Source organism: Melopsittacus undulatus, chromosome 7 (genome assembly GCF_012275295.1).
Source record: "Melopsittacus undulatus isolate bMelUnd1 chromosome 7, bMelUnd1.mat.Z, whole genome shotgun sequence".
Lineage (NCBI taxonomy): Eukaryota > Metazoa > Chordata > Aves > Psittaciformes > Psittaculidae > Melopsittacus > Melopsittacus undulatus.
Window position 1 is genome coordinate 23,689,838 of NC_047533.1, and position 15,331 is coordinate 23,705,168.

The following is a 15,331-nucleotide window of genomic DNA, read 5'->3' on the forward strand; positions in this document are numbered from 1 at the left end:
AGATAGCATATGCATCTTCCCATCTTACAACCACATCAGAAACTGTGACTGTTTAATGTTACATAATATAGTTGTAATTATGCCATTGGATATATTTTAACATCTGTGGGCTGCAGCAGACAGATTTCAGAGTATCATCTAGGATGGTAGAATAAAAATGAACACCTAAAATACGGAATGTTTCTTTGGAAAACACACTTTTTTACAGTTAAAAAAAAATCCCAACCACCAAACTGCAATAACAAGGTAGTATGCTATTATGACAGTGAAAGCAAATTTACAAGAGACTCGGTAACATGAATGTTTGAATAAGAGAAAGGAGTGAAAAATAACAGATTGCATAATTTCCCCAAGTAATTAGTCAGTAGCTTCTCTCATGCTTTCTGAAGTATTTTTCATCTTGAGTTTGAATTTCTCACATTATACTGGTTCCTTCAGGTGCAAAAGTTTTACTGAAAACATAGTGTATTGCAGATGAAGCTTTTTTTTTTGACAAAATATTGGTGATGGTGAATTCCTGGCAGGGAGACAAATGATCAATTCATCTAGTCAGTGTTTTAACTTTTGTAATGCACATGTTGGACAAACACAAATCACTTCAACTGGTCTTTCAGAAAACAAACCCGAATTAGCCATCCCAGAAAAATAGCAGCAGGAAGCACCTCTTACTATTGCGACTTGTTTGTCATAAACAACCAGATGCTAATGTTGTGTATTTTTTTTTTCCTCTCTTCTAGGTGCCTGAGATCATAAGTTCTATTCGACAAGCTGGAAAAATTGCTCGTCAGGAAGAGTTTCAGAGTAATCTCTCAGATGTCGAAGACCCTTTTGCCAAAAAGTTTGAGGTGCTGTTCTGTGGACGGGTGACAGTAGCACATAAAAATGCACCTCCAGCACTCATAGATGAATGCATTGAGAAATTTAATCGTGCAAGTTGTACAAAACAATCAGATTGCAGCTCATCATCCCAACAACATGAAACTGCCAATAACTTCAGAGGCTTCTCTTTCAGTGACAAATTTCGGTCTGTTTTCCAGCCCTTGGTCAGTGAAGAAGAGGAGAAAAGGCCAATTAGGAAATCCTTTTCCCAGCCTGGGCTGCGTTCCTTTGCTTTTAAGAAGGATTTGCAAGAGGGAAGCCAAAGGAGTAGCAGCTTTGTTAGGTCTTTCGAAGAAGATGCCATTTCACTGAACCTAAAAAGTCAACTCATCTATGGACACAGTGTTGTGCAGCCAACAGACATTGCAGAAAACCGGACAATGTTGTTTACGGTAAAGCAAGATATGCAGCTTTTGGTGCTTTCCCATCTTGGAGTTTGGAGTGGCAAACACCGAAGCAGATGTTTTGACAGATGACTGTTACTTCTTTTAATAACTTAATTGCAATTACCACAGCTTAACTTAAACTTGCCTATTTCTCTAGAAAGCAGTGCTAGTCAATGTAAATTGTTCTACATAGTCAAAATCAGTTTACATTGAATAGTTTAAAACAGCACTACCTGTTAATATTTGGCTTTCTAAGAACAGCTTTTGGAAAGCTGCAGCAAGTTAGTAGGTAGTTATACAATTGCAAAATGGCATGTACAGTTACACTAACAAGAGCAGAAATAAATTTCCAGGTGAATGAGTTAAATATAACTAGAGCAGAAGGGCCAAACCATGACTGGGGCCTAGTAGACTCTATGTCCTGTATAGGCAGCATAATTCATAGAGGTGTTCTGCTGCCAGCATGCCTGTGTAATGGTGGAGTAGGGTAGTAAGCTTTTTGACTACTCCATACCTGCCTCCACTGCAGTCTACTCTTGTGTGGCTAGTAATGCCTTGCTTGATAGGTGAGCAGCAAAATATTTTTTTAAGACCTGAGAAGTAAAGAATATGTTATTTGCTCCTCTTATAATCCTCTTGATACATAAGTTGTGTAACATTTTAGATATATATCTTGTATCATGTGAACAGAATGCAAACCTGGAGCTGATATTGTGATCGCTGACTATCATAAGATCATCTTGGATCTGTCAGCTGCTGTTGGGGCTGCGAGGTTTTAACAACAGCAGAAGAGTGGAGTGGGTGCAGTTACAGCAGGTTTTTTGGAGGAGGGGAAGAGAAGCATTGCTTTAAGATTGATTGTCAAAGTGTTATGCCTGTAAAAGGTAACACAAAAAAAAGAGGCATAGTTAGCTATACCTGATTTAAAACTTCTGGTTAGTTGTGGCAGGCTGGCATCAGAGAGAGAGGTGGAAGAAAGTGAAGAGAAATTTTATGCCACAGTAAAAACAATTCCAAGTTTGCTTTCTTTCCCTGAGCATGTATCTCAGACAGAAAATGCAGACACCCTTTATAATAATGACTAATTTTTAAACAATTCCTGACTCCATTATTCATTTGTGATATATGCTGTAGGGATAGGGACATTATATTATAGATGGACTGCTCAAAGTCCAGATCTTCTTACTCCAGTGAGTGCATTTCTAATTTGTATTAAATAGATGCAACAGTTCTCAAAGACACATGCAGCTTTAGCCTGAATATAACGTCAGCCACCTGCTGATAGGCTCATTTCCCAGTTGTGAGGTTCTGCTGATCTGCTTTCTATCTTGGGTTGCTTTTTGCCTGGGAAAATATTGTTTAGAATGCACAGTTGTATTCTTTTGCTATTCAGTCAGTCTAAATTCAACTGAATATAAGGAAGTGAAGTAACTGTAGTTTGTGCCTCCGGTATCCACAAGTTCGTGGCAGAGCTGAGCTTGTTAGCCATCCCCCATGGTCAGCAGGTTCTGAGTAATGGTATGCATGCAATATGCACAGGTCAGTCAACTGCTCATCAGTTTGTGTATGGCTACATATTAAGCTCTTAAAAGTAACTCCATCAGGAATTCATCAGGAGGGAAAAATTTGTTTGTATTTTCACAGTTAAAGTTCTTCCTTGGATCTTCCCCAGGACTGCAGCAGGGGTTAGTTGGTGTATGAGGTGTGAAAAACATTATCTGCTGACTTTCCTCACTGTGTCCAGGCAGTCCAGATTTGGTGTCTCTTCCTGAAAAACTGCTTTCCTAGCCAGTTTCTTAGGATTTTTTAAATTCATTTTAGGCTTTTCTCCTGACTGTGCTCTTTTTTGGGGGGGGAGCATGGGTGGGGAGAAGGGGTGTGTTGTTGGGCTTTGGGTTTTTTTCCTTTGTTCAGTTGGCTTCAAATGATCCCTGCTGCCCTGGTACCAAGTGTGAAAGGAGTATGTGGGGCTGAGCTAAGGGAGGGAAAGGCAGCAGCAAGCAGGAGGGGGCTGCTGAGTAGGTGCTGGAAGGAATAACCCATGAGCACACACTAGGTCAGTCTGGGGACAATACGAGGAAACCAACAGGGAGCTGGGGAAAATCATTGTGACTGATTGAAGTCAAAGAAGAGGTGGAAGGTGACCATTTTTAGACACACACCGGTATGGCACATTTCACTTCATTTGTACACAGGATTCCCACCTTCCTTAAGAAAATATGGATATATTGGTGCTTCTGATGTTTTTATGTGCATCTTTTGGGATTTGGTAGTAGTTGAAGCTTCAGCAGGTTTGTTGTTAAGTCACACTCCTGAATGTATTGCGATTCCACCCATCTTCCCTAAAAGCTGATATAAGACTTGTCCTTTGCAGAATTTTTGATGTGCTAGAAATTATGAGGAATTTAAATTCTATCTGTTAAAATGGTACAAAGTTGTTTCCAGAAGCTGAAAAATTGAAAACGGCAGTTTCACCTTAAAAATGCCCTTCGCCCATCAAAAGTTAGCATGAGCTTTTGGGTCACTGCTGTACAAACAGCCCACAGATTAAATTAAGTTAGAAAATGTGCTCCAGTAAGCTCATTTTGTATAGGTCAAGTTAAAGCTTTTAAATTAAATGGTATGTATATCTTAAATAAATAAATAAAAGCTTAAAAATAATCAGGTGGAATATAGGCAGAGGCACACACTTAGACTTAAATTTTAGGACCAGTTTCGCTAATTAGCTTTTTGGAAATGTGGTATGTGCTAAGACTGCAGAAGAGAAAAGGGAGTATGAGTGTATTTTCTCAGTGCAAACTAAGTTTTTTATGGTGTAATATTACTCTCATCTAATTAAAGTCTCTCTCTCTTGTCTTGTGAAACTAAATCTTAATTCAGTAATGTGAGGAGCTCTGAATGCCAAATTGGTGTTGTTTCAGTATTCTTGCTTTCTCTGGTAATAATACACTGATTTGTCTAAATATACAGGTAGAAAAAATAGAGACTTATATCCAGGAAACATTTTATAGCAAGACAAAAAGAAGTGTAATGGTATTTGTTATCATCTTGATTTTTACTTTGCTCTTTTTAGATTGGCCAGTCTGAAGTTTACCTTATCAGTCCTGACACAAAAAAAGTAGCAATTGAAAAAAGCTTTAAAGAAATATCCTTTTGTTCTCAGGTAAGATTGCAGTGTATTCCTCTGTTGTTTTTTTCTTTTTCCTTTTCTTTTTTTATTTTTATATTCTCTGCTTGTAAATGCTCACATACTCCTTCCTGTCTCCTAGCATTTCAAATGGATTCTGCGATCAGCTGACTCTACTCATCTGGAAGTCTTTTCATAACAGAAAAAAATTCCCAGCAATTAAAAAATCTTAGTATTTACCAGGATGCAATGTTTATTTACTGTTGCGGGTTGCTTGTACCTGAATTTGCATGTCTTTAGGGAAAATAAATGCTTCCATGTGTGATCATTAAGTCATATATTAAATAATTTTCATTTTTAACTAGCCAAGCCTTTTTTTAGATAAAAAAAATGTTTATCCATTTTTCACTATTGCTTTCATTTGCTCTCAGAAATGTAAAGCAATTGTTGACCACTTAAGCAAAAGAGAAGAAAAACAGAGTGAGCTTTTTTTCCCCCCTGGTATTTATAAAACTGAGTAAAATACATCTTGAATAACATTTATTCATCTCTGTGTTTTCCAATGGATCTATTCAAATTGTCATTTAAAAAAAAGGAGAAAAAAAAACCAACAAGAAAACCTCACCAAAACCAACAGACAACCTTAGACTTAAGTGAAGTTTAAGATTCATGAAGTAATGCAACAGAACAGATTTTTAATGGCCAGATGACTTTAATGTAGCTGTAACAGTAAAATGGGACCTACCTGTAATGCTGTTGGGCATTACACAGGCACTAAACGTTGAATGTACTGCTTCATTACTGGTTTTTTTTTTTACTAGGGAATTAGACATGTGGATCACTTTGGGTTTATCTGCAGAGAGTCTTCAGAAAATGGAGGCTTCCACTTTGTTTGCTACGTGTTTCAATGTACAGATGAAGCACTGGTAAGTGCCTAATGGAACAGTAGGCCCTAAAAGTCTTCTGTTGCTCTATGCTCTTTGTTTTGCTGAGAGTCTTTAAATCCTGCTCTGCTTGGAAATATGATTATTTCAAAAATGTAACTAACATAGCAGTCTAACATAAGTGTACTTTATAGTACATAGTACTAACGTAGAAGTACTAGTATGTATGTTAGCACATAGTACTAACATAAAAGTTACTAAAATGTAACTGACATAGCAAGGGAATTTTTAATTTGCTTTGAAGGCAGCAGCTTAAATCCACTTTAAAATCCAGTGAAACTTCCTTTAATTGCACAAAGTTAAGACTCTGTTCCTCTTTTTGGGAAGAGGATTTCTTCATAGTGCACCCATTCAGAAAATCAGGACTACACTGTGCTCTAGGTCAGGCTAGTGCATCACAACTGCAAGTAAGCTTTTTTATCACAGATAAGAGGCAGTATCTTTTATTAGACCACAGTAATAAAATTAGGTGGCCTGGAGAGATATGACTTCAGAATTTTTGTCTTCCCTTTGTGTTTGTGTGCAGAAATGGCAGGGGAATAGCTTTTCTTTTTAATCATAACCACATTCCCAGACAAGCATCGGTATCATTCTAAAAGGCTGTTGTGTTTGTGTTAAGGAAAACAGAAGCTCAGTGGAAGAGTGAAATTCTGTTCTTTTGCACTCTACTCTTTTCAGGTTGATGAAATCATGATGACATTGAAACAGGCTTTCACCGTAGCTGCTGTGCAACAGACTTCCAAGTCACAGCCCCAGCTCTGTGAAGGATGTCCTATGCAAAGCTTGCATAAACTCTGTGAAAAAATAGAAGGTAAGGTTTAAAAATTTCCTAGTTGAATATTTCTTCTAGGAATTTTACTGGGGGGACAGTCCTACATGTTAAACTCTCTGGGAATGAATGCTTAAAAAGAGCCTGGAACTTGGGATGGAGGGTTGAAAGCCAGTCTTTTTATTTAGCAGACGGCAATGTCAACTTATTTGTAAGGTAATAAGAGTTTTCTAAAGAAAAGTTAAGCTCCTTTCTTATATTTTAGTTGAATTTTTTAAAACTAATCAAGTCTAAATATTACTGAATTGCAGCTAGCATGGCTCTATTAGCCTCATAAACGCTGAAAATTGTAGGTAAGAAACTCCTTAAGAATATATGCTGCAATAGTTTGACCCGTTCTGTGGAATCCACTTAAATACCAGCATTACGCTACCATAACCATGAACTGAGCAGTATGCTTTTAATACATGTTTGTGGTGTTGATTTATGCCCCTTCATGAAAATGCAGCAGTTAAGAGTTGTGTTGCTCATAAAACAAGTTTAAAGGAAAAAACCCACAAAATCTCTTTGCATTTCAGCAAATTTCACAGTTGGGTTTTGTTTGTTTAAGTAATATCTTGAGTGAATAAAGGGCAACAGCAGCTTGTCAGATCACGTGACAGTAGCTTGTTGGACTAAAACCTATCTAGTATTAATTTGATGAAACTGGAGAACTTCCAAAAGTACTTTTCATTCTGTTTTGGTATCAACTAGTTATGATTTTTTAGTAATTTCTTAAAGGCAAAGGATTCTTAATGCCTGTAATCTGGTTAAATATGTCATCTGCTTCTGAAGGAGAAATGCCATAATCAGAAACTGAAATACAAAATACTGTTGATGGTCTGCTTTTTTTCCACAGAAAATAGAGGAAGGGAAATTAATCCAGGATGAGAGCAGGAAAAATAATCTGAATGAGAGAGCAGTCTGGTTTAGACTGTCAGTAAATGTTGTCAGCGAGAGGCAAAGCAAGAAGTTTACTAATATGCAATAAATTTGCTCTTTTTCAGAAGAGGCTAAGGTATACAAATTGGAGAAAATCAATGGAAATCATATTTTTACCATTCGCAAAATCTAAGTAGTACTGCATAAACCACCAGCAAAGCAGTCTCCTAAAATGCAGTCGATTGTGGGTTTATTTTATCTTGTGTGATAATGGAATCTTCAGCTAAGAGTATAATCCTGGTCTGTGCTCAGTAAATCTCTTCGTTACAGAGTTCATGTCCCTCATTTTAAAGGCATGAGTTCACTAACAGCTTTAAATTAACCTAGAGTTCTTTCTAATGCCCCATTATGAAATCACAGCAGCAGGTCAGCTCAAATAACTGAAGAGCATATTTATGTTGTTTGATTAATTCTGACAAATTTGACCCTGTGATTTGTTCCTTTTAATTCTTATTGGCAGGGTTACACCCTTCTAAGACTAAATTAGAACTACAAAAGCATCTAACAACACTAAATAACCAGGAGCAGGCCTCTGTTTTTGAAGAGGTTAAGGTAAGCTCTGTGTTTCCTACAACATTTTAAAGCAATTGATGTTTTTGCTATCAGCATCAAGCACCAAAGTTGTGGGGTTTTTTTGTGACTTATCTTCATTTAATAGACTGTTAATCACCTTGTGCTTTAATTTCAATATCATTATTTTTTAGAGCTGTTAAAAACTTGTCCTTTTATAACAACGGTTCATTTTACTTGTTTTTCTTCTGCTTTCAATGAAAAAGCTGACTTCTCCCTGAGTAAAAATACACACATTTTTTTGTGGGTGACAGCAAAATAACTTACATTGTGAGAACATTCAACTGTTAATTGGACCAAACCAAATTCCTGTAACATTCCCAGATAAAAAAAAAAAAAAATCTGCTTAAAATTTATCCTTGATCTCAATACTTGTCAAACTCACTAAAGAAGTTTGTATCTTCTGAATTAAATCCATTTTAGTTCAAAGGAAAGCATAACTGGCTGTAAGACAGATGAACATTGTAGGAAATGTCTTTGGGATTGGCACACTACTGAAGTTTAACAAATTTCAGACTTTTTAAAAATAATATTTCCTTCCTCTCTTGAGTCATTTCAGCCTCTTTGTGTCTTTCCTTGTGGCAGTTTGTCATCCAATACCAAATTTGGAAGTTACTCTGTGGGACTGATACCATGACCTAAGTAATTTGTCAGTATATAGTAGCTAGCTGGCACTGTTGCCTTTTAGTATTCTGTACACATTTTAAAGGTCTAAAGCTTCTAGTAGTCACAGGAAACTGTTAATTTGTTCTGATGAGAGTGTGCAAATGTTTAACTTGGTCAAACCAAGGGTATATCTCTCCTGTCTGCCTTTTTCAGCTGATTTTTTTTAGTTGAGCTGCCTGAAATTTTAGTTGTAGCTTTCTCAGAGCTCCATATGTTGTAACCATGATTTGTATTTTTCAATGACTGTCTTTCTAAAAATATTTTTGTGGATGCTACCTTGGCATTACCTAATTCATAAAGTATCCACTGCATTATATCAGTAGTATTAAAACAGCATATACTTTTCAAAAGTTAGGTTTCTGGGATTAAATTCTATAATAACTTGTTCTAAAAACATTTTCATTTACAGTAGTTCAGATCTAAATAGAATGCAGCAAAGAAACCTTGTGCACTAATTTTTAAAATACCTGTGTAATTTCCTAGAACTGTCCAGGGAGCAGGTTTTCTAGCAGAAGGGTTTTGCGCAGAACCACAGTATTTTTGTTTTCTTTACATCAAAAGCAGATTGGCAAAATATTTCTTACGCTTTAATATGCTTGTGACAATTCAATACTTCTGGAGTTGTCTTTTCATGTAAATTGTGCTGTGTATGAAGTGAGGTCAAGTGTTTCCATGCCTGTGTTCTGCTTTGCCTGGGACACTGGTGTCCTCTGGTGGACTGGAGTAGTAGCATTAACCAAGTTAAACTGGTTCTTACCTTAATGATGTATTGACAGTGACTAGATGAAAAGAGTAAATATTTGCTGTTACACGAATGTGTAATTACTGTGCTTGTGGTGTTTTCAATTAAAGAAATTAAGACCAAGGAATGATCAAAAAGAGAATGAGTTGGTTATCTCTGTTTTGAGAAACATGTATGAAGAAAAACAGAAGGACCACATCCATGTTGGAGAAGCAAAACAGGTAAGTAATCAGTAAGTTTTAGTTCATGTAAGGAGGATCCATGAAAAAAAAAATCCATTTCATTTTTATATCTTTCCAAAGGCAAATTTCCATCACTGGCATTTTGGAGCTTCAGACTGTCAGGAGCGGTGAACACTGGTTTTGCTTATGATTCATAGGCTATTGTTCTGTGCCACAGCAGCCATATCTGATTTTGAGGTACCCAGTACAGTCTGATTTCAGGCCTAGGAGATAAGTATGCAAACAAGGTAGACCACTGATCTGGTTGTTGCTTTCTTCTCACTGTAATGAAAATTAATTGTGTATGAGAGAACAAATTTGTAATTGCTCTCAGATAGTCTGTGACATTTGCCATCCCACTCTCTGTATGAGTCAGTGTCTTGACAACAGAATAGATTTGATTCTTGGTAAAGACTATTAATGTTTGCTTAATAGCTGGAAGTTACTTCTTGTGTACAAGCCACTGTTTGAAGTGGCCTCAAGGAGGAGTAGCTGAGTAGGATTGCTGCAGAAACCACATCTGCAACTCATCCATTTCTGCAGAGCTGTTACCTTTCATTCTGCATCAGGTTGTATCAGCGCTGTTTAACTGGCTATACAGCACAGTTAAGATTTTCCAGAAGGGATAAGTGATTTTGGATGCCTTGCTTTGTGACTAACAAACTTGAGACACCTGGAGGAAGTCTCTGTTTTAAGAGAATCAGCACCAGTTCTCTGAAAACTTTCAGTTCCAGTTATTTGACCCTGTTAAAAATCTTGGCTGTCCCACCACTGCTGGCTGGTAGTTCCACCATGATGACTGCTGTTGTCCATTTGTGATATAAACTAGCAAGTAAATATATGGAGTGTAATGAGACCCGGAAGAAATTTGGGACATAGCAGCAAGCCTTTGTTTGCTGTTTGTTCATTTTGCTAATCTCTTCTTTATGGCTTACTAGCTAACTATTGACCTCCCAGAGGAAGCAGGAAGAAAACTTTGCATGTTTTGTTCTCTGATTTTTTTGCCTTGGCTATTTCACCAGAAATACACTTTTAAGAAAAGATCATTGTAGTTGTGATATGACAGGAAGAAACATTGCCTGAGGTCCTCTATCATCATACCTGAAATATTTTTATTTGGTCTAACGCCAGCTATCAAATAGCTGTCAGTCATGAATGGCTTGGAAATAGGGATATAGGAAGCAAGATAATATCTTGATATGTCTTCAGTGGGATTTGAAAATCCCTAAGGCCTGCTGCAGTCTGTTTACTCAGTTCCTGGAACCAAAATTGGTTAATCTCACGTTTACAAAGATGCTAATGCTCTACCAACAGAGTTGACTTGCCCTTAGCCCGTCATTTGTCCTAGCACAACGTTTTATATTTACTCTGATAATTTATCTCCAGCACTATGTAATAGCAGATACCTTTGAACATGTACACTGTCAGTGTTATTTGTCTCAACAATTATTAACCCATAACACCCTGATGTTCCTGTTCCCAAAAAACAGCAGTGAAAATTGTGCTCTGGTATCAGCTGCAGTTGTTAGGTTTGGATGGTAATATTTGCATCATAGAGCCATTTTTGTATTTGCTACATTGGTCTTTGCAAGCACTAAAAATTAACTGAAATATATATTTAAAAAGCAAAACTCTCAATAGACTATTAGCTTTAAGATGGAAGTATTTCTACTGGTGAAATATATAGAAAAATAGATTGTTACACATCTTCCTGACCTTTAAGAAACCCTGTTTTAATATAGTGGGGACACTTGAGAGTTTTTGTTAATTATGAACTTCACTATTTTTGATTGATTTCTTAGCAAGAAAAGTAGATCCATTCAGCAATCTCTAATCTGTTACACTTAAACATTTGCAATTTGTACAATTGTACTTTGTTGTTAAAGAAAATGTTCCAACACAGCCATAAATCCTTATTGAAGGGGCACTTCATCTGAAGCTGCTGCATTCAGCACATTTCCTTTAGGAGATTTCCTGATGTTATGTTAGGACAGTTTGTTAAATTTCAGTATAAGTATCAAAAGATCAAAAGACATGAAATGCCAGGGACACCAGGAGAAAGTATTGATCCAGGTTATGGAAGTCTTCAGACTGTTCACTGAAATCCCGCTCCATGCTGTTGAGTATTTCACATTTATATTTTTAAACACTTGCAGACTTCACAACCCCCTACTGAGAATGCTATAAATGAAGTGCCCAGCAGTGCTTCGAGATTCAGATTAGATATGTTAAAGAACAAAGCAAAAAGATCTCTGACAGAATCATTTGAAAGCATTTTATCACGTGTAAGTATCATCATGTTTATTGCCTCTGAACATAATTTCATTGTTTTATTTATTTGAATGATAGAAAATTAATATTTGTTATCTTTCCAGGTTGAACACCAAACAACCAATATTAAAGGAACAAAAATTTGGCAGTCTCATTTCTCATCAGCAGTTAAATTGAACAAAGGCCTAATACAGCTTATTGGCTCATAGACATGCAACTAGTAGTGACAAAACAGGGCTTTCAAAGCTTATTTCATTGCATCTAACCTGCTTCCATGAAACAAATGATAGCAAAAGCATGTTCTCCCTGTTATTATTATGCACATAGAGAAGATTTTTAGTTGAATATCTCCCCTCATTACTTCCCAGCCAGCATTTCTAGAGTTCACCCCTGTAAAATTCTGCTGTGAGCATGTTCAGTGTATGAAACATAACGTTAGTGGTGCTACACAAAGTATAGTAGCTACTGTTCTAATTTTTGCCAGTTTGTCCTGACTGGCATAAGGTCTTCACAAAGCACAGGTGTATATTGATTGCATTTTCACTGTCATGGCTGTTTTGATGGAAATTCTTTATTTTTATTAGATCAGAGACATTTTGCCTTATCTTCAAGGAGACAATAGTCACTATTGTGACTAATGATAACATTTTGTATTTTACCTAGAATAACAGCTCAAAGAGAACAAAAACCTTAACTTCAGAACATAAAAAAATATACCATTTAAGGTGAGGAAGATAGAAATTCCATAGTTGTGTCAGCATATAAGAACCCAATAGTATGTTTCTTGATATTTCTCTTGGTTACATAAAAACATTGTAGAAAAATACTGTTGAACAGATTATGCAAAAATATTTATGCTTTCTGATTTATAGACATTGAAATGATAATACCAGAAATGATGTTCTGTTGTGTATTAAATTTATATGGTTTTAAGAGCTTTATAAGCCTTCTTGTTTCTTTTTATCTTGGCAAGAAGTACCTAGTGTGAAAATTTCCCGTTTGGAATTCAGAAGTTATTCTCACAGTAGTTAACAGTACATGTATTCAATATTCGATTATGTAAGTATCGTGGAAAGCACATCATTTCCTATGAGAATTCCTCAATTCCAACAGATCCTTTAGAATGTCCTGAATGAAGCCTTTGTTTCTCACAAGGGCAAAGGCTGTTCTTAGACATTTCAGGAAATTTAATTGGATACTGTCTTTGAGAATTAAAGATCCTGACTAGGCTACACAAATCTTTTTTTGGTATTCGTATACATCATAATCCTAACTGCTGGTGTGCTTTATCTCTGCAGGGCAGTAAAGCCAGAGGTCCACTGGACAGTGCTGGTGCTGTGGATTTGGACAGCTCTATATCCAGTTCATTAAGCAGCACACGTAAAGTAAGTAAAGTCTGGGGTGAATGTATATACTTGGAAACTTAAGGTAATATTCCCTGAAACAACTGGTCAGATGTGAAATGTGGTTACCAACCACTCACATAACTGATCTGTTCTAACATCTTGAATTTTGTTTTGATTATTTTTTGAGAGTAAGCAAGCTAACTGGTTGCATGTGAAAGGAAATAAACCCTAGAGCAATCAAACAGTATGATAAAAACAGTATCGCAGAGTAGGGAGGGTAAGTATATCCTTTTCTTCCTACCTGCAAGAGTCCTTTTGCCACTTGCTTATCCATAGGATCTGTCTTTATTCCTGTACCAAGTCCCTCTGAGGGTGACAGGGCTGCATTCATTGCAGGCAGCCTCTTGGATCTGTGACTGCCTTTCCCTTTGCCCCATGTCATCCCTTCCTCCCACTCTCCTGGCCTCCAGCTTGAAGCAATACTTAAGTTTTTTAGAATTTGCTAGTTGATTATCTAAATCATTTTTTAATTTATGGAATTTGTCAGAATGTGTGCGAGTCCTCTGAGGGACAGCTTGAGCAAAATAATTTCCTAGTTTACTCTGGTAACAGACTTTCAAGCTAAGAAATAGCAGTCATGTCAATACTATGGTGACATGTCAGATGCTGTTATCTGTAGAGCTTCACTGGAGATTTCTGTACTGTTTGGCAAGATGGGACTCTTAGTAAATCTGTGTTTCTGTTTTCCAGAAGTTTCAAGTTGCTTTCAGGCTTTTCATTCTGTTCCCCATGCTATAAAAAGAGAGCAGTGCAATTGGGTCTCTATTTGAAATAGAAAAGCCATGTTACTGTAAATATATATATATATATATATTTTATATATCTTATTGTGTGAGTCTATATATGTGAAATAAAATATTATATAAATCGTCTGAATCTTGCAACAATGTGCAGTAAAATAAATGCAGTAATTACCATGCTGCTGATCCTAATCAGGTTGGTTTCAGCCCTGAAAGTGCATAATGTGAACGCAGCATTGCATCAATCAGAAACATAAAACTCAAATAAAAGGTTTAGGAATTTCCCCTTTTGCATGGTTAGAAAGCTTTTAGTCTGAATAATACAATATTTGCCCAGGGAGGTTGTGAATGCTCCATCTCCAGCAGTGTTCAAGGCCAGGCTGGACGAAGCCTTGGGTGATACAGTTTAGTGTGAGGTGTCCCTGCCCATGGCAGGGGGGTTGGAACTAGATGATCTTAAGGTCCTTTCCAACCCTAACTATTCTATGATTCTATGATTCTAATATAAACAAGCAGCATAGAAGAAACCAGTCTTCTTCCATGGGGGCAGCCTAGTACTCTGCAGGTTTGGATACAGCTGTTGGTTTTTGTCTAGTGCCTCATCACCTATGGACTCCTGACTTCAGGTAGTCAAGAATATTCTTGCTACTTATGTTTTTGAAAAAATGGCCAGCTCTGCAAGAAATACATGAGGTGGTGAATGAAGAAAAATGCATGGTTTTGAACTGAAACAGGCATCTAGTCATAGGAATGTTATATTCGCAGGTGGGGTGCAATCTATATAGTACTCTGAAATGTCATCCTTTTCATTGCTGTCACTGTTACCCAAATCTGATTCTTCTGTACTGTTCTGACCCTATTTCTTCTGAGTTGTGTTTGACATACTGTAAAATACAATTATTCTCAAAATTACTTTTCCTCTGTAAAATGGAGACTGTGATTTTTTTTGACCTAAATAATTAATAACAAAGACATAAACCATCAAAGAATCTTTCTTTAGGCTATCATGATAAAACATGCAAGTTTAAAGCAGATCTCTGGGATGTGAATAATGATATGAGACTGCAACCTCAAAGATTGATAATTCTTGATAAGATTGATAACCTTCTGTGTTGCACTGCTAGGAAGCACCATTGTGTGAAAAGGAGAAAGACAGACTTCCTGCGCTTCCTACAGAAAGCACTGTCAAGACCAGTGGATCAGTGGGTGATCTCTCCAGCGATGCAGATGGTTCTCCAGTTGAGCAGTTACCTCAGCAAAGCTTTCGCAGGCGAGCAAACACACTGAGTCATTTGCCAACAGAAAGCCAGGAATCTCTGCTACCTGTTGAAACATCGCCATCTGTTCCCCAGAGGAAACTTATGAGGTATCACTCAGTGAGCACAGAGACTCCTCACAAAAGAAAGTAAGACTTACTAAAGGCAGGCTATGATTTTGTTTGTTGAGGACATATTTTGTGATGATAATTGCATACCAGGTATGTCCTCTTAATGCATAAGAAATGTATCAACAGCAGTGTGTCACTCACTGGAGGTTTGTAGGTATTCTGTTTAAGAACACTTTTAGCCCTGTGTACTCCACAGGGGAAAGAAAAAAACATAAGATGTTGTAGTTCCACAGTATAAGTGT

At 36.9% G+C, this 15,331-nt stretch overlaps 1 protein-coding gene across 4 annotated transcripts in view; it reads left to right on the forward strand.

The window, feature by feature from the left end:
- The window catches only part of TBC1D1 (TBC1 domain family member 1), a 103,818-nt gene that overhangs the window by 50,865 nt on the left and 37,622 nt on the right, over positions 1–15,331 (forward strand). For 3 of the 4 annotated variants that reach the window (XM_005149136.3, XM_031048963.2, XM_031048965.2), the window contains 9 exons: positions 738–1,271; positions 4,339–4,428; positions 5,214–5,318; positions 6,015–6,147; positions 7,547–7,638; positions 9,175–9,285; positions 11,442–11,570; positions 12,855–12,941; positions 14,827–15,107. In XM_005149136.3, coding sequence (XP_005149193.1) covers positions 738–1,271; positions 4,339–4,428; positions 5,214–5,318; positions 6,015–6,147; positions 7,547–7,638; positions 9,175–9,285; positions 11,442–11,570; positions 12,855–12,941; positions 14,827–15,107 — 1,562 coding nt within the window. The remainder of the gene's footprint in view (positions 1–737; positions 1,272–4,338; positions 4,429–5,213; positions 5,319–6,014; positions 6,148–7,546; positions 7,639–9,174; positions 9,286–11,441; positions 11,571–12,854; positions 12,942–14,826; positions 15,108–15,331) is intronic. The other variant, XM_031048964.2, reaches the window with a different exon arrangement.